The following is a 20,928-nucleotide window of genomic DNA, read 5'->3' on the forward strand; positions in this document are numbered from 1 at the left end:
CGTTTTCTTTATATTAGTTTAACCCATTTAATTAAATAAATAAAATTAAACAATACCTACTTAAAACTCAGAATAAGGAAATTATGTCCCCAAAAAAAGGTCATAGTCGTATACTTTTAAATTTTAAATAACGATAAACGCAAAAATTGTATAACGTTTTAATTATGATAACGATAAACGCAAAAATTGTATAACGTTTTAATTTTGAATAACGATAAACACAAAAGTTGAATAACGTTTAAATTTTGAATAACGATAAACTCAAAATTTGTATAACGTTTTGATTGTAAATAACGTAAAACAAAATTTATTTTTCAAATCCAAGCCCTGATTCAAACGCATCATTACATATTATTCCCAAACCAACAGAGGCAGCCTCATGTAGTCAATCTGAAAACCAGCCAATCACAAATATATATAAAAAAAAATAAGTACCCAAGTAATTGAGAATTATTCAAGAGTTACTCATATAAATTTATTTATGTAATGTAAATGTATAAATTTAATTTGTTTTGTTAATAAAGATGTTAAACTTAACTCTCAATTTAACACAGCACATGATGTATTTACAAATTTGGCAAACATGAACAGCCAACACATAGAGGTGAATATTTAATATATTAATTTTTCTAGATTGTTAAATTAATTAATTACTCTGAAATATTTTAGTGATAACTAGTACCTTGAGTACCATAGCTGAAACTAATAAAATAATGGTTGATGCTATGGTTAAAATTGCAGATAATGATGAGACACGAACACAAATGGAGGAAAAAATGTTAGATTTGTTGTCCATCATTCACTCCAAATTAAATTAAATTAAATTGTAAAATTTTTAGGAGAAAAATGTGATTATATTAAACCTAAGGATGTTTTGTTTTTATTTTATTATTTTATACTAAGTTATCTATTTTATTGTTTGTTTTATATTTTTAAAAAAATTTACTTATTTGTTTTAAGCACTTCAATATTTTTAATATTTTTTACCAAAAATAAGTGATACTACAATATAGGTATTAATAATTTTGTTTTTGTTTTGATATGCAACATAGTTTTTTGTATTTTTTTTTTTATGTAACATAAAATAAAGAGTTCATCTAAGTATCTAACATTTGTTTAGTCATTTACATTTACATAATTTTCTTAAAATGAATTACATTTATTAAATGCCGCCTATGGTTATTTATAATTTTTAGTTTTATACATCACCATCAATGTACCCAGGAAACCTGTCGTACTAATTGACATTGACGACGGCTTGGTTCATCGTAAAAAAGTAATTTATTTTATCTCCGTGATAAAAGCAAAATACAGGTATAGACTTATATAGCATTTATAACACGTTTGTTCAATGTAGGTATGTACATATATTTTTTATGTATCTAATTTTCAAAGGATCCTATTAACCGGTGTATGAGTCGAATGGACATTTTTTTTTTGCTGTGTGTTAGTATTTGTGTAAATTAGGACTATTAAATTTGAGTTTAATAGGCAAATGAGTCAATTAACCGTGGGTCCACTAAGCGGCGACCACTGTATTTATTATTTAATAATGTTTATAATGCCTTTAACAAAACGTTCGTATTCTTCATTCAAACTATTCAATGCCTATTTAATAAGTTCTAGATTATCATCTGCTACAATTGAGTAATGGTTTCTTTTAAATATATAAAAAATTATTTTATAATATTATAATTTATTTTTTTTTGTTCTAAGTACCTACATTTCTGTATTATAATTATTATATTATGAGTTATGGAAAATAATGCAAAAAAAAACATTGATGAAACGCAACTGATGCCGAGAGTATCATACGCTAAAAGTACTTTCAAAAATGTTAAGAAATGACAGAAAAGGCGGTTGGTCAGTTATGCCATGGACTGGACCATTTGTTATTGAAAGTACCTATCTCTGATAAAAATACATGACTGCTAAGGAAAGGAGATAGGGTCCTCAATAGTAAACAAAAAGTGGACTTTTCAATAGCTTTTGACACAATAGACAACAATAAGTAGATAAGAAAAACATACTCCTCCTTGCGCAAATGTAGTACATATGCTACACCATAATAATTACTTAAGTTTGCACTTAGAACATAACTGTTTATTACTTTAAACATTGATTTTTAAATTATGTTTTAAAGGTTCTAAGAGTGTAGTACAATATATAGAAAAAAACTGTTTGTAAAATAAAATAATGCAGTGAAGGGTTTATATAATATTCTAGTGTCCATAATTTATTATTAAAATAACGTTAATTTATGAAATTAATTGAATATATTTTTTTTTTTTGCCTAGCCGGGAGGGATTTACTTCTTATTCTTGGTACCCTTGGGCTTCCTTCCCTAAGTTCCAGGTACTACAACGAACTTTTTCGGCTTGACCTCGACAACGGGCAATATGAAGTGTCCCTTGGTCTGGACGACTCTACCGTTGACGGCGATGACCTTCAAAACTTCTTGATGAAAGTCACCAGCTAGCGAACAAATACTTCTTAACGGCTAGTAACAACTAGAATTTTTTCTCTTTCAACTGTTTGGTGGCTGGAGTGATCATAATATTAGTGGTAGGATGTTACGCTACGGGTTTTATAGCTTTGACCGCCGCTTTCTTTTTAGCAGGATACTTCTACACAATATGCAATGGATTTTTCCCGAGGTTTATTTTTCTAATATTATCTTAAAACAGTGTAGCTCTATAAATATTTACAGATTTTTTTTAAAACCAATATTTTAAACTTTCGAAAATATTATCTTTTTCCCACACACATTTTGTAATAAGGGATTTTACTCAACTATAAAAGAAAGACAACTAAACGTTATACCTACACGTATATATGCACAGTAGGGTGTCCCGCCTAATTTAACTAAAAAAATTTTTTTTGCATTTTTTGCTAGTATCACCCACTTAATTTTTGTATATGCATAAAAAAAATGAACTACAAAAAGTTTCAAGTCAATATATTAAGGTTAACTCATGCCGACTTGAATTTGAAATTTGAGTATATTAATTTAATGATATATTTTACATTTTTATATATATTTTATTTACAATTAGGAAAATTAAAATTTGTTACATCGTATGTTTTAAATAATATAAAATTGTCTTTTTGTTCTAAATTATGTTCTAGCATACTTTTTCTTTAAATATTACACTCAATCAAATATACCCGTGTTTTCAACAAAAATTGCGGTTGATTTAACAATATACAGTGAAAACTCTTTATAATGAAACTCTATATAACGTAAACATTACATAATAATGGTTGGTTTTCTATATAACCCATTAGACAATTCATTCTCTATAACGTATTAGTCACTCTCAATAACGAAACAATATTTTATGTTTCATAATACAATTTAAGTGTTATCGTATCTATTACATATATAAACTATAAAAATAATCGGCAATAATGCCGACATTTCTAAGAACGATTACATTCTTTCATTATTTCTAAAAATAATGATGTGTTTGATATATAATATTATACATAAATAATTAAAATTTTGTTTTTAAACCCTCTCTATTACGAAAACTCTCTATAACGAAAGAAATCTCTTGGTCCCTTCAGATTCGTTATAAAGAGTTTTGACTGTATTTGTATTGATCAATTTAAACAAGGAACAATTACCAGAACGGAATGCGTAATAAAAGTTTCCTTCCAGTTCAAACCAGACACTTTTTGGTCACCACTATTTTTAAAAGTCAACAATTTTTTTATTTTGAACGCCAACAACATTTTTAACCATGCTTACAAAGAAAATTCTTCTTTACGTAGCAAGTCCTCAGCGTGTAAATGGGAAAGAAAATGTTGTTGATTGGGAACCGATACGTCTATACCACTGGCATCGGGTCGGAGCCGAAGCGGACAAAACGGGAGACTATAGGGATACTCCCTGAGGGACACAACCCCAAATGCACCACTAGTTGTTCCACTGAGCACCTAGTAATGTATTATTTACTTATTCATATGTTTTAAATAATTATACTATAAATATGTACATAAATATTAAAAATGAATCAACAAAATAAATTGCAAATTAATCATATCAGATTCATTAAGATTCATTAGGTACCTATAACATCAACAACACGCTGTGATACTATCATGGATCACGACGTCGATACAATTTAATGTAATAATAGAGATTGTAATTGATGGTCATAATCATATTATAGTATCTCACCGTACTTCAAGATCATGACCGCTCCAACTTTTATATACGGAACGGCTCACTTGAAAACAGAGTAGTGTAACTGTTTACACAACAATTGAACTCACTTCATCAAACTGTATGAATGTGGACATATGTTTGTGGAACAAATCAAAAACCAGCTGCGAGTAACGGACGCAAAACGATCCGGCCATGATCTCAACGCGCGGCGAGTATAAATACATTATTCACTATCAGTAGTTGTGGGCATGTTCAACACTTGGACGTTGTATATTTTATAATTATATCAACTATTCATTACAATTGATATGTTATGATTCATAACTTATAACTATGTCCAAAATTTTATACATTTTATAATATTATTATGGAAGTCTGTATTTTTTTCCGTTGCTTGTTTTATGGCACTCATATTTTTAAAACTTTTTAATCAAAAAGTCTCTGTTAATATTTTGGGTTGACAAATTAATAATATGTTGTACTTAGATTGCTGATCTCCAAATGATTATAATATAAAATTAAATGACCATACCAACAATATAACAAAATATTGACAGTAGTCGATTTTGTTTTCACACGTAATCGCTCTTCGTCAACTTCGGGCTGTGATTGTAACGGCGGTGAGACAAGAAGGCTGTTCATGTTTTTAGTGGCCATAAGCTGCTCAATGGAAGCCAACGGCGTCGGTGACTGGGACATTGTTGAATCTTTTTGAGGGTATAATGGGAAGATATCTATAAAAAAAAGTGTCTTTTCGAAAGTTCCTAACTAGTTTCATTGTTTGGACAAAAAATTGTATTAGAAGAGTAGTCTTATACTCTATTCAACATTAAAAGTGTTTAGTACACTACACTAAAAGTGATAATATATACAAGTATGAATTATTGCAGGAAAATTGTAAAAGAATAACAGAAGATGGTATTTCAAAGTGACGTATCAAAATTTTTAGAAAAGAACTAATGAATAATCTAAGTTGTTATTACTAATTTCGAAATGAACGACATTATATTTTTAGTTCAAAAAGCAATGTATGATAACGAATCACAATTTGTATCCTCTATTTCCGAGTTATAAGTCATTTACAGAATATGAAAAATTGTAATAAAAACAAAGAAAACTACACATATGATATGTAGCTATTTCTCATGAAGCTGTGTTTGAATTAAAAATTATGAAAAATAAAAAAATAAGACATTTAAAGTCATTTTGACGAAATCGGATAGATAAGTCGAATAATAAATATTACTAATAGCAAAATGTAATTAAATGAAACATTTTTTTTTAGAATTTATAAACAATTTATTTTAATATATGAAACAAATAACTAATATAAATAATGTATTTTAAATATATTGTTATTATTGTCTAATAATAGAATTGTTGGATAATGGGATATTTATTAGGTAAATGGTGAAAATGGTGAAATTAATAAATTGTACAATGTAGCATATATTTTCATACGTAATCGTGTTTATTTATTTTTCTTAAAAGTATTTTTTAACCTATCAACAAATTTAAGCAATCGTGTTCTACCCAACGAATAATAGTGTTGGTCTTTTACTTCTTTGAATACTTTAATAGCATAATGTGTTAGTGTTAAATCTAAAATACGAATTATTTCGGCTGAATTACCTTGCATTTATTCGGAAATTAATTATGTAAAATTAAAAGAATAATGTAAAAAGTTGTAATCTTTTGAAAAATGCAAATGATCTAATCGTCTAACTTTAAGCCATTAGACAAACGGCCTAAAAAAGAATTTTGAAGTATAAAAAACCTAGTCTCAAATAAATAAAGAAAATATAGAGCAATCAAAATCCTTCATAAAAAATGGTGAGGACCAAAATTCAAGAACATTTTAATTTATTTTATTCACGCGTACAAGTGTTAAAAATAATAATTATCTTAACATGCTTTATTGAATAAAAAAATCGATGTACAAGTAAGGTCATTCAGTAGAAATATTTCGTGATACCATGAATTTAATATTAAAACTATTACTAAAGATCTATACTCTGTGAATCTATACCCCCCTGCGTCACTCTGCTATCGAAACATGTTCAAAAATGGCAAGTTGTCGAGTGAGGATGCGCAGAAAAACTGATTTTTTCGGTCCGAGGCGCGATAGAGTGTAGACACTGCATTTTTTTTCTATAAATTTGAATGATCTAAATTTTGACTGTGGTGTATTATGTGTAATAATTTTTATTTTTCAAAATATCAACTGATTAAACTGTCATGTGTACGTGTTAATCAAATTATTACTAAATTGAAACTAAGTATTAAAAAACTTATATATAACTAATATTTTGACCTATTTTTAAATTATAAAACAACATTATATTATTAATCATTAGATGTATTCCATATCTTATATCTCATGGCTTATACGGAAATGTTAATTAAGTTTGCTTAAAATAAAAAGGTAAGTTTTAACTTTAATATAGTAGTTTTTAAAGGGCGGGAAAAACAAAGAAAAAATGTGAATTTTTACCCAAAACCCTTTTTTGACAAAATTGATTTTAATTTTTTGGTGTAATTCACAAACTTCTAACTGTAGACATTCTTTATAAAAAATGTATATTATAATGTTCCATATATGGTACAATTTTCTAAGTATTTTAACTAAGTTATTTATAGCCTTGAGAAATTTTCGATATTTTTAAAAAATTCACTGGAATGTAACAGTAATTTTATTTTATTAAACCTTGATTCAAATGTTTTATGATATTTGATATTCATCAGTTTTGAAATATTAAATTTGATTATTTATGATAGTACTAGTAAGATAGCCGCCAGAATGTCACACCATCTCCCCTCAGAATCATTTTTCGTCTGCAATGATTAACATTGAATTCAAATTTAACACTCCATTAAAATGACATTAAATTTACATAAAATTGAGATTAAAATTACAACTACTGCACAGCATAGAGTGGTACCCAGTTGTCCACCTTTTTTTATATTATATCCAATTATTTTTATTATTTTTTATAAATTTGCATCATTAATAACCGTTAAAGTATATTTTATTTTTATTTTGGGAGGACAAAATTAGAATTAGAACCTGCTACTCACTTCTTCCAATGCACACGGAGTTGGTTTATTTCCCAAATCCATTACTGGACACCCTACTGGTTCGGGTTCACCCTGGCCTACCCTTGACACCGCCGTTGCTTCATTGCTTTCGGAATTATTTCTATCGAAAACGAAGTTGTTGTCATTACAGTTCGTTATTACTTCTTTCTGAAGTGACAGTTCTTGTATACAATTTTCTACGGAAGATTCATTGTGTACAATTAATTTGGCTATATATTTCTGAAACATAAAAAATGTTAGTTAAAAATGGTTTTATATTTTATTTAACTCAACTACCAAGAGAAATATAATGATTATGATCGTGTATAAACAGTTTGATAACCATGTTGACTGCCACGGATTAGAAGATAAACCATAGGTATCCAGAAATGCCATTAGCGGTGTTCGGGGAAACATATTACAGCTATTTGGAAATAGACAACACATAATACTATCTTCCGCATACATGTTCTGTACCTACTTACTGAAAAAATAAAATAAAATGTAATGTTTTGTTTACACATTGATGTTAAGAAATATAAGATAACTAATTTGACTAGCCAGTGACTTACAATAAAAGACATTTTAAAGTGACTTAAATAAAGTGTAAGTAATTTCAATCTACTTTTGTAAATTTTTATGAAAATCCATGTTAAGCAATTTCAATAATACATTAAAAAATGTCAATATTTGTTTTGTTTATATACGAGTGATATGATAGAAAGCCGGTAAGTACATGCCATTTCAGCTAAAAATACCAATGAGTCAAATATGAGTGCGTATTGCTAACAATATATTTTTTTTGGTCACACTGACTGTATACGTTAGTTGCTACCTATACTATCATGATAAAATAATAATAAACATAATAATAATCTCGAGATAATGCACGACGATAATCATGGTATGATAAAGGACATAGGTATATGAAATATAAAATGATTCAATGGCGATTTGCGAACTTAAATGTTAAAACAGCGTACGGCGGACTTTTGAATTCGATGACTGTATTAATTTTAAGCGGACCGGCTCGTCGGCGACGGCGTAATCTTTGTCGTTATACAAATGTCCGTCAAGTTGGCACCGGCACTTTATACTACAACCTAAAATCATGCTCAATAGTGTGGTACATTTTGCTACGTCATTTTCAGAATTTGCAACAAGCTTGTTTTTGTTACAGACTGGAAACAAACATACCACTGCTATCTTCACGTAGCAACCACACCTTTCATCAATCTGCTTAAATTAGTATCCACAATTTGCTACATTTTGGTTTTTCCGGAATCCCGGAGAATAGAAAATTTCCTAGCACCGGTGCATTGTTTTAATTATTTCAATCATTTCCAATTATTAACAATTAATTGTTACCTATGGCAATTTCGCCACATCTGTCATTGCCCATGACCTCTATGGGAGATTATTCATAATAATGTTCACTATATTTATTGTAGAAATTATTTTACGTTACATAAGATTATTATTCTAAAGTTTACTAGCTGTATATGTAATGAGTTTAACATTATTTTTAATTATGCACATTCTAAATACTTATATATTTAGTCATGATGTTTTCTATTTCAGCTATTTTTAAAGCTATTCAGCCTGAACGTTGTTTATGTTTATTCAAGATTGTTTATGTGTTTTTTTTATTTTTTAAATTGCTCATTAATTTTCCTTTCAATGCTATTATCATTGTAAGTTACCAGTGGTTACGAAGTTAACTTTGAATTTACTTCAAATATTACTAGCACATTGTATGTGAGATTTACAGTTCAGAGATCTCTACTACTTAACATCTTAAACTTTTATAACCAGCAATGGTTATTTGCTATAGTATAGGCCATAGTCTATAGGGTATTAGCAACAATACATAAAATACAATTTAAAAAAATATTTTCATAAAACCTTTAAATATTGACATCTTTGCTTTTAATCAAACCTAGTCGCAATATGGGAAATGAACAAAATAAACTTTTATACTTCTTTTTATAAAATAACTATCAATGTTGCTTCATATGACATTATGGATGTATACTATTTTACTTTTTTTTATTTTTTACATAAAACAATATGTGTGGCTGGATTTCAATATTTTCTGAGGTTTTATAGATTTTAACTTTATCTAATAGGTCATCATGGACATTCCACATTCTATCGGATCTTCGAATATGGGCATTGTAGTGCCCTAATTTTCCAATATTTCCCTTTGAGTAAGATTCTCCAACATAATGAACCATTGAAAATAACGAGTACCTATAAAATGGTTCAGACGTTCCGATTATTGTCATATCTCTTCTGGTTTTTATCAATAATTCAACTGATAACATCATTTTTAATTTTTGAAATTAATTTAATTACTTGTATTTTGGATTCAAATTTGAAAGTTTATAATGGAATTGATTACTTTTGAATTGCTGCTAAATAAAAAACAATTTAACCATATTTATGACAGCAATAAAAGGAAAAAAAATGGTTAGTACTCAACATTCAAACTTAGCGTGCGCCCGTGGCCGTACCCTGTGTGTGGTCCTAGTATGTATTATAATACTATTAATCTATGCAGCGGTGGCCAGTCTAACCCAAGAGTCACCTCTCTGTGTTGGATCAACTGTGAATCAACAATGTTGTATTTTAAAAACATTTAGTGGGAAGTATTATTCTAGTAATAGCTAGTTTGACACATTGGTGAACACAGAGTTTATGTATAGTGGATCGCCAGTTGGTAATTTGGTACCTCAAACGGTTAATGTAAATAAATTATATAAAATATAAACATAAAAAAGATATGAACTGTATAGTACATTGCAGAACAAAATAAACATTCTATATAAGGTCTATAAATATTTAGATGGCCTCGTGTACAATTTTTAAGCTTACGGAGTTTTGTGTAATTATGCCTTGATAAGGGCCATACAATTTATTGAATTAACACACTTTAATATTGAATGAATGGCTGCTACATTGGGTTACAGTTCATTTACAATGTACCATAACTTAAGATTATGAATATTTATTTTTAAAATTCACTAGGTCTTATAATTAATACTTAAATGTTCATTATTTTAGGAATATTGTCTAATTTAATTAGTCAAAGATCCAAAATGACTAAACTAAGTTTCTTTACTCAGACACAAAGCTTAGATAATGATGAAGTTCTATATACTACTACCTCATTTACTGGAAAAGTATTAAAAACTGCATTATATGTTGAATCTGTTGTCTCCAAATTAAGAGACTGTGATTTTAAAAGCCACTTTCGTCTAAGTAGGCAAACTGTTGAAGTGATTACCTATTTTATATGAATTTCTGTACTTAGCATTGATTTCTATTTTTCAAATATAAGTTTAATATAATTTGTCTCTCATTACAAATTTAAAATATATTATAATTAAATTCAATAATAACATTCAGTTTTCTCTTTTTTTAGTTACTATTTCAGTTATTAATTCCGAGTTATGGAATATCTTTAAGATGTGGTAGACATGATCCTAAGAAGCAAATATTAATTGGTTTATGGTATTTTGCTAATCAAGAATCATATAGGTTAGTAATTTTTTTCGTGGTAAATAAAACTAATTGTGTAATGAAATAACAAATAAAATTATTATTTAGGCAAATAAGTGATCGATTTGATGTTTCTCTTGGATCATCTATAACAATAATCAACTGCATGGTTGACAAAATATGTGAGAATGCTGATCGTTTCATTATTTGGGCAAAAGGAAATAAACTAAATGATACTATTGAGGGGTTTACATCATTAAGAACTAATGCTTTTCCAAAAGTAGTTGGTGCCATTGATGGAGCTCATATTAAAATATTGGCACCTTGGACAAAGAGAAATAAAATGCCCCCCCTTGACCGAAATAGCTACATTAACCGAAAGCAGGTAGCAACAGAACTTTTACAAGTAAGGCATTTAAAATAGTTACTAACACAAATAATTACTTATAAATCGTCATTCTAGGGCATTTGTGATTCAGAATATAAGTTCATTAATATATTTTCTGGTTGGCCAGGATCTGCACACGATGCACATGTTTTTAAAAATAGCCCAGTCGGTAAACAACTTATTTCAAACTCATTAAATCTCTTTCCTAGAGATATGCACATCCTTGGTGATTGTTCATATCCTCTATTGCATTGTCTAATGACACCATATAGGGATAATGGTCATTTAACTAGAGAACAAAGGCACTTCAATTATAAACTAAGCTCTAGTCGGATAGTGATAGAACAAAGTTTTGGAAAATTGTTTGGGAGATTTCGTCGACTTAGGTAATGTATTAAAATCATTCATAATTGCTACAATGACAATGAAATATAAAATATGTTTTAGATTTCTTGATGTCTATGACAAAACTAAGTGTGCCAAATTTATTACAACATGTGTATGTCTACATAATATTTGTATGGATACATCAGATGATTGGAGCAGTCATGAAGCTTACACATCTAATTCAATATCAAATGACAAAGACACATGTTCAGATGTTATAATATTAAAAATGCTGCAAAAACAAAAGAGATGCAATATGTCAATATTTTGATAACTTTATTCTTTAAATGTTATAAATGTGTAACATTTTAACGAAAACAAAAAATAATGTATGTACCTTCAATTACAACAAACCTAAACCTATTTATTTTTGCTCAGTGTAGCTATATAATCCCTCATTAAGTCTATTTTCTTTTCCTCAATTTCATTGCTTTTTTGCATAATTTCTGCTGTCTTTTCTTCGGCTTCTTCAATTTTTTTCAATCTGTAGCGCAACAAATAATTTATAATTTAAAATACCAGAAAGAACATACAATAAAATTATTTTTACCTTAACTCAAGTAGTTTTTCTCTTTGTTTTTCTTCTTCTTTTGCCTTTTAAAAAGTCAATCATTTCTTGACGTTGGTCAATTAATGAGCTTAGTAAGCTGGATACATTTTTATCCTTCAATTTCTTTTTACTTTTTATATTATCATCACTTTCCTTAATTCCACAATGAGATGTACTTAATTCATGAGTATCTGTCATATTAGGTCATCATTTAATAATATATTGAGCAAATAAAAATTAATAATAAACATTGAAATAATTACAAGACTCTTCAATTTCTTCATTGATATCTTCATAAATATCTTCAAACAAATTCTTAAGTAAAATGAAATAAAAGAATTAAGTTACCTAATTCAATCAACTAATAATATGTTTATATTAAAATATATACTAGTAGATGGTTTTTCAACAAATGAGACACTGTAGCTAGAACCAGTTATTGTTGCAGTTGATTGTTGTTTCGTTGGAGTTGGCAACTTAGATCCAAGTAGACTTTTCACTAGTGGGTTTATATACTCTTTTTTACTTAGAAAAGAGTCCATTAAATTGAAGTAGGGCCAAGTGATTTTTCCTTCGCCTGACTGTAGTGCTTTTTTTTTTGTTTTCTTTGTATCTAGTTTTTAATGTCCTCCATTTAGCATCACATTGTTTACCTTGTTTTTCATAATGTAATTATGAACTGCCATCTTCTCTGCTAATAGACACCATATTTTGATTTTTTCCCTAAATTAATTAAAATCAAATTGTCTAGTAAGTACCAGAGAATAAATCAAATTCTTCAGTTTATGATAAGGATATTTAAATAAATTATTTTTAGTATCCTAATATTGGGTTGCTACNATTCAGATAATGAAGATAATAATAGGCGAAGCAACCGGGCAAATAAGAAATATATACTTGTCCTCTAGAGAGTACACTATGACTGAACACAGTTCCATATCATATTTGTCTATAAAGCTTATGGAAATCAAGTGTCCTCTATAGAGGACAGGGTGACGGAAAGGGTTAAAGAGCTTCAAAAGTGAGAAAATTGTGGTATCAATAATGAAATAAGTTCAAAAATGTTAAAATGGTGAGTGCTTATAGTAACCGTTTAACAAATACTTATAATTAGAAGATATGTATTTATAATATATTTACCCTGATGCGGATTATCAAATTGATCCTCCATATCCCAATAAAGAGAGATCAACAATTTGGTTTTTTCTTCCGTCCATTTTGTATTGCAAATTTCTATTTCCCTATTTTATATGTTTTTTGGATCTTGAATAACATAAATAATAAAAGGTACCAATGAATTTTTATCAACAATTAGTTTTAAAATTGAACTGCTGCAAAATGTAATTTAATAAGATAAAATTAAAAAATTATTGACTATTTCTAGTATATTTACTAATCTTCTAAATAATAACGCCAACTGGCTTTTAAAATAAAAATAAGATATTATAACACTTACATAGTGTTATATAATACAGCTTAAAGTATGCAGCTTATAAGAAACTCTTTGGGACCAGCACAAAGCTAGTCTAATAAGTTAAAACCAAATTAACTTTATAGGCGTCAATTTCATTCTTGTACAAAATAATATACCAAACAAATCAACTAACCTTCTATCTGGTTGAATAATTTTTGTTTTTTGTAAGCAGCCGTATGTGTTGAAGGCGTGAGAGTGTTTGATGTATCAATATCAACACTATAAAAGAATAAAATCAGAATCAAAATGTCTTAAAATAAATTACACGGTGAATGGTGATTCACTTAACATTTCATCCCCATTTTTTATATAATTACCCATACATTTATTCAAATTATGGTTATTGAAATTTTTAAGAGAATTTAAAGATTAATCCATATAAATTATAAATATGTAATTAGATTTTCTAAACTAAGTAAGTAGTGTCCTACAGGCTGTGGCAGTTATGTTAATTCAAGAACCTCAGATAATAGTTTATCTATTTTTGGATCTAAATAAAATGGGCATAAATACAGTTTAGCTCCCAAACGATTTTTTGGAATTTTTTTTTTCAAAATGTGTATTTTTGCTTGCCTTATTTGATGGTACTTTAAAAAAAAGCCGGTTTAATTTATTTTGGAAGTTATGGTCAAAAAACTTCAAAATGCTCAATTTTTTCAAAAATCTTGTGTTTGAATTAAAAATATTAAAAATTTAAGTTTTTATATTTTTTTTTTTTTTGGAAAGGTTTGTTTGTATATATATTATATATATATTTATATATTTATATTTATTTTAAAAAATTCCAAAAAATCACTTAGGAGTTAAACTGCATTCGTTCCATAAAATGTATTGAATTTAATGCTATTGGTAAGTTATTTTATTTTAAAGCTTCCTTATTTCTGGATTTGTTTTTCTTTTTGGAAGGTTCTTACTCTTACAAATGTGTTTTTCTGTACCGAAACATGCCTCAGTGCAATCATTACATTTCTAAATAATTAACAAAACAACAATCTGTAGTACTATATTATTACGAAGTTTATTTATGTGTCTACGAGGTGTGATCAAAAAATACCCGGATTTTTCAAATAAAACTTTATTAAGACAATATTATTCTAAATACACATTATCACCTTCAAAATTATCTCCCTGGGAAGCAATACACCGCTGCCATCTTCTTTTCCACTTTTGAAAACATTCCTGGTAGGCACTAATTGGAATGTCCTTAAGATCGATTACTGTATTTTGTTTAACCCTTTGAAGCACAGGATTTTTTTTTTTGATTTTTTTAATTTTGACGTTGTGTTTCAATTATTTAATTACACCATATTATGAAAAAAATGAAAAAATAAATAAAAAATAAAACTTTAGTACTTAAAACAGGACGTGGTATACCGTTCTTACCACCATGCATTATCCATCGCTCAATATCATAACAATATGTATATTATGTTTGGTAATAAAAATAAAACTATTACCTTCCTCATAATTTAAATATAAATCTTTATTATCTTATAATGCCAAGATCAATTAAAATAATTTTCCAAAAATTCCTTTTTATAATAATAAACAGTTTATAGTAAAAATATTAATAATAAAATAAAGCTGATCATATGTGTGACCTTTGTTAGAATGCTTCTTAGTAAAAAACATAAAAATAAAAAATACGACCTTTTTAATAAAATAAAATTATTATACATAAGTATTTTTTTTTTTTTATAGAATAGAATAATAAAATAGTATTGTAACATGTTATGTTTTCAATTTATTTTTTATGATACAATGAAAAACAGTTTTTTTCCCCAAACATAATGGAATGTTACATGTCTCACACAACCATTCAGTTCTTTTTTGTTTTGCTTTTGTGCCGCATAGTGCACATCTTCTTAGTGTACCACGAGTAGGTTGATGTGCAGAACTCTCAAACCGTACTTCTGGTGCTACATGTGGTTTATGATGAGATACTTGGATGGAGTGATTTTTTTTTTCGCTGATTTGGAGCTAACAAGCCATCAACTACCCTCCTACGAAAGTCTTTTAGTGAAATCTTTTCTAGTTTTAGTTGTTGATGAAGTATAAAAGAATTTACAATAGCCATGACAATAAAATGAAAAAACAGCCTATGCCACCATTTTCTTGATTTTCTATTCATACCATAAGCTGCTTTCAGCTGGTCAAATGCATCTACATTATTCATATTGTTATTATAGCTTATAAGGACATCTGGACAAGGAATCATGGTAGTACTCCCATCTTTTAATTTTCTTTTTACTGCATGAGTGTCATTTGGAGAGTGTAAGGAAGATATCAAATAAACTGGTTTATAATCCATCCATTTGAATAGTGCTATATTATCATTATTAACAGAATAATCAAAATCACCCCTTTTTAAACTTTTATCTGGCAAAAAATCTGGGAGGTATTTTCTATTGCTTCTAATTGTACCACAGTCAAATATATTTTTTTTTTTAGACTTTGAAAAAGAGGATAACTAGTAAAATAGTTATCAATATATAAAATATGATTTTTACCATCTAATCCAGCTACAAGATCATTTACCACTCTTTCTCCTAATAATTTTTCCACACAACCAACTACTTTTGCAGTGTAAACTTGAAATGTTGATGTGTATTTAGTTTTATCGTTCAACATCCATATTTTATACACTCTTTTTATTGGTTTTTGTGGTATATACTGTTTTAGAGTTGAACGACCTTTGAACTTTACCATAGATTCATCAATTGTAAGGTCTTGAGTTAAATTTTTGGATTTTTGAAAACATTCTCCTAATTTTTCAATAACCGGTTTAAGTTTATATAATTTATCAAAATTTGGTGATCCACGTTTGGATTCTAACGAGCTATCATTGCAATGAATATTAGTTAAAAACCATCCAAACCTATTTACTGTCATTTGTTTTGAAATATATGAGTCATTCAAATCTGGTGCTGTACTCCAATAATCTCTATAAGATGTCTTTTCAAACCCATTAAAATATTTAGACCTAAGAAAGTTTTAAGTTCCTGTTTAGTAGCTGGTATATATGGTTTCTGGGATTGTTGTGCATATAAATTTGTTTGAAATAATATAACTTCAATAAGAGAATCTGGAAACATTTGTAGAAATAAGTTATAAGGTGATTTATATTCCATTGAAAGTAAATCTGGTGATAAATTTGAGTCAGATAAGAATACTGGATAAGTAAAAACTTCATTTTGTTTATCCCATTTAGGCTCAACAAATGGATACTCAACAGTTTGAGTGGATAATATTACAGAAGGCTGATCAAAGGTAGTAGGAAGTAATACATTTTTCAAATTATTAGTATTGACTACACTACTTGTATTCTTACTAGTATATTTTCTCTTCTTAACTTTAGATACAATAGGTACTTCAACTTCTGATTCGCTACTCGAATAACTACTATAATCAACTGCAGTGAGGATATTAGAAGTTGTAAAAGGTAAAAAATTAGGATCATCATCTTCATCGTTCACATAACTATCATTATCTGAAGGTAAATCACTAACTTCTACATCACTATCAAATATGCAATTAACTATATCATCATTTAAAATACGAGCCATATTAATATCTGTAAAAACGAATTTATAACAAAGTAAAAACTAAAAAAACCTCAAAAAATGTTAGAAATGACACAGTCTAGGTTATAGATGCACAGTGGTATACATAATATACCATCAGAATATATAAATTTTTGATGTTAAATTGATACTTGTCTTTATTATTTGAGTTTGCATAGGTTCTTTACTATTTTATAAACCACATAGAACAAACAAATCGCAAAGTTTTATTGATAATAATTAAATAATGAATGATTTTTGTTAATTGAGATGTGATAACATTTATCGACATGTTTTTCTGTCTAATCGATAAGAAATAATTTTGTTGACGATTACGCCATCTACCAGTCAATTATAGCAACAAAGAGAATACAATACTATAGTGGTAGTAAATTTATATCACCGTGCAAGAGTAGAATAATTTTTTCTAAAAGTGATATAAAATAAATACCACCATGCTTCAAAGGGTTAATGTCATCAATTGTTTGAAAACGACGTCCTTTGAGCATTGATTTTAATTTTGGAAACAAAAAAAAGTCGCACGGAGCCAGGTCGGGTGAGTATGGTGGTTGTGGAAATACTGGAGTCTGATTTTTTGCTAAGAACTGACGAATGAGTAATGAGCTGTGAGCTGGGGCGTTATAGTGATGCAACATCCAGGAACCACTTTTCCAACTGTCTGGCCTTTTTTCCTAACATTTTCTCGTAATCTTTTCATGACTTCTAAATAATAATGCTGATTTACTGTTTGTCCTTGAGGTACCCATTCACGATGAACTATACCACGAAAATCAAAAAATGTGATTAACATCGCTTTCACGTTTGATCTCACTTGCCTTGCTTTTTTTGGTCTAGGAGAATTTGCTGACTTCCACTGTGAAGATTGACGCTTGGTTTCAACATCATACCCGTAAATCCAAGTTTCATCCCCTGTTATAATATTTTTTAAAAAGTCTTGGTCACTTTCTGTTCTTTCAAAAAGTTCTTGAGCGATGGTCTTTCGGTTTTGTTTATGTTCATCGGTTAAGAGGCGAGGAACAAATTTGGCTGCGATTTGGCTCATGCCCAATTCTTTTGTTAATATTTCTTGACACGAACCATAAGATATTCCGACGTCTTCTGCTATTTCTCTGATAGTTATCGACGATTATTTCGAATAATTTCACGAACACGAGCAACAGTTTCATTTGTTTATTGGTCGATGGTCTACCAGGTCGTTCGTTATCCTTGACGGATGTTCTACCTTCCTTAAACCGTTTAAACCACTCAAAACATGTTGTCCGAGACAGAACATTATCTCCAAAAGCTTGCTGCAAAAGTTCAAAAGTTTCACTCGAACTTTTTCCTAATTTAAAACAAAATTTTACGCACACACGTTGTTCTTCTATTCCTTCCATTACGAAATTCGCCACAAGACTGAAGCATGTTTTTATATAAATAACATAAAATAAAAATAAATATTGTTATCGATTTCAAACCAACGCTCAAATTCTCGTTAGAAGTTACTTAATCGAATGATATTATCGGAATTTCTTTATATTAATTGATATAAATATTATTAACACAGTCCGGGTATTTTTTTATCACACCTCGTATACTAGTATATATAATCAATGGTTCTACTCACATAAACGTTAATTGTTTCATCTTCATCCATTATATGTTCCATAGTTAAATAAAAATTGCTTCTTCGTTAAAAAAAGATAACTCATTCATTTATCTTTCTTGACAAATAACAAATAACTTTTTGAGGTTCTATACTATATTTAATCTAATACGTATATGTTTTACAATATAATTATACCAATGTATAATATTAACCCAATTTCCCGCCAAATTATAAATGATAAAGTCGAACCATGGAGTAACTATTATATTATAGTTACTCTATGGGTCGAACGGGCGCACCGTAAGCCACGTACCGACATCAGAACCCGGTAAGAATAGATACGTATCACGGTTGTAACGATTTAACGTATCGTAAACATCTTGAACACTCGAGTTCGTTTCCGGAACGTATCGGAACGTAGCACAGTGGTCTGAAATGCAATTTTAGGCGGACAAAAGTATTATTTTAAAATATTTTTAGAAAGGTTGAGAGTATTATATAATTGTTGTATACACCTTATCAAATATAAATATAGTACACAATATAATTAACGAAAAAGTATGAACTGTAATCACAATATGATTACACGAGTAGTTTGATTTTATGTCATTACCTGTTCGACCGTTCAACATGTATTTCAGGCAACTTTTGTGAGTACAATATTAAGTGTTTTCGACATTTTTTTTTTTACAATGGAAGTCGATACAAAAGGTAAGTTAAATATTTTATGATTAATATATTTTTTAATTTATTAATAGGTTCAATAGACTAAATCAAATTGGTAAACTTGAATTTTTACTTCATTATTAAACTTCAATGGAAGGTCTTTTAAAAGTAACTAATAGTAACTATTCACGAGTAATATCCTCTAATAGTACAACTTCCTATAGATTAAATGGTATAACTTTCATTTGCAGCCATTTGCAGCTGTAGTTTATATTTTTATTTTTACAGCTAGTTCTAGTGTAGAGAAAAAAATCAAAAATTACACATATGAAGATTTCTTTAAATGTTTGCGTGATGTAGGCCCTTTAAAGCCTCAAAGTATTGAATCCAGGCTATTTATTTTAAATTTATTAAAAAATAAAATATATAATGGAGAACATTGGGACAGTATGTATGAAAAACTTGTGATTTAAAAAATTCGTAGTTTTGCAGTAATTTTGACAAGGTTATGGGCTAAAAGTGCTAGAAAGTTGAGTAATTTATACAAAAATAATAAACAGTGGCTTGAAACAGAATTTATAATGCCAAATATTCAACCTTCAGTTCCTTCTACTTCATGTTTATCAGTTGGCCGACCACCTAAGGCATTTGATGAATGTACCGAAAAATCGAAAAATAGAAAAATTAAAGGTTTATTAAAATCATATTCGTCCCCAGAAATAGTTTATGCTGCTCAGAGTAAATTGAAAAAATCGGGTAAGAGAAACACTGCTATGTTATTAAAAGAATCTTTAATTACACCAACTAGGTCAACAAAAATAAAAAAAGCTTATTTAAGTTCTCTATCGATAGGAATAACACCCTACACAGCAGACGAGGCATTAGCTTTTATTTTAGATAATAATTTGACAAAATAGCAGTAGGGTAACTTCACCTAGTGAATGAACAATACCAATGAATGAACACCTTGTGCAATTATTTGTTATAACTAAGTGTACATAGTGATTTAATATAAACCGATAATTTAAATATATAAATAAATATTCAAAGATGGCAACACTGTGCGACCGACTTTGGCAATAATCCTTGGGAAATAATGATATTACTTTTTTTCCCTCCAATTTTTATCACTTTCACATATCAACGTTTCTTATAAGGATTATCGAAACTTGTTATCAAATAAACGTAATTATTTACCGTTAATTGAATACTAAAGGTAAGAAATAGTATACCATTTTGTAGTATTGTATCCATAGAGTTTAAATTTGCATTCAAATTAATGATTTAAATATTTGTTGACTGTTTTTTTGCGTGTTCGCACAAAGAATTGTATATGATGATTAGCCAGTGATTGAACAGGGTGTTCATTCATTGGAATATCATTACGATTACGTTTTCCAATGAATGAACACGCCTGCTCAAAATTTATAATTTATGAATAATTATTTATTGGTAATTAATAATTTTGATTAGGTAGCTATTTATATATATATTATTAAATATATATATATATATATATATATAATCATTTTTAC

The 20,928-nt window shown here is 28.4% G+C and overlaps 2 protein-coding genes and 1 pseudogene across 2 annotated transcripts in view; 2 read left to right on the plus strand and 1 right to left on the minus strand.

Moving 5' to 3' along the window:
• Window positions 1-818, plus strand: part of LOC111040567 (general transcription factor II-I repeat domain-containing protein 2B-like) — a 5,782-nt gene extending 4,964 nt beyond the window's left edge. Inside the window, exon 3 of the mRNA XM_022324501.1 lies at window positions 670-818. Coding sequence (XP_022180193.1) covers window positions 670-818 — 149 coding nt within the window. The remainder of the gene's footprint in view (window positions 1-669) is intronic.
• A 2,932-nt stretch (window positions 819-3,750) lies between these two features.
• Window positions 3,751-7,720, minus strand: LOC111040568 (annotated as a pseudogene).
• Window positions 7,721-10,353: 2,633 nt separating this feature from the next.
• LOC111040569 (putative nuclease HARBI1) lies at window positions 10,354-11,802 on the plus strand. The gene is made up of 5 exons (XM_022324502.1): window positions 10,354-10,533; window positions 10,680-10,795; window positions 10,865-11,162; window positions 11,220-11,530; window positions 11,592-11,802. Exons 1-5 carry the CDS (start codon window positions 10,354-10,356, stop codon window positions 11,800-11,802), a joined length of 1,116 nt encoding a protein of 371 aa, XP_022180194.1.
• The last annotated feature ends 9,126 nt before the right edge of the window (window positions 11,803-20,928 follow it).

The sequence above is a fragment of the Myzus persicae genome, unplaced genomic scaffold (assembly GCF_001856785.1).
Source record: "Myzus persicae strain clone G006 unplaced genomic scaffold, MPER_G0061.0, whole genome shotgun sequence".
In the NCBI taxonomy this organism is placed as follows: Eukaryota; Metazoa; Arthropoda; class Insecta; order Hemiptera; family Aphididae; genus Myzus; species Myzus persicae.

Bases quoted from the DNA above. Each gene is read 5' to 3' on its own strand.
- LOC111040569 (XM_022324502.1), top strand. From the start codon at position 10,354: ATGACTAAACTAAGTTTCTTTACTCAGACACAAAGCTTAGATAATGAT. The intron at 10,534-10,679 runs GTGATTACCTAT...CTCTTTTTTTAG, and splicing joins TAAGTAGGCAAACTGTTGAA to TTACTATTTCAGTTATTAAT. The intron at 11,163-11,219 runs GTAAGGCATTTA...TCGTCATTCTAG, and splicing joins TAGCAACAGAACTTTTACAA to GGCATTTGTGATTCAGAATA.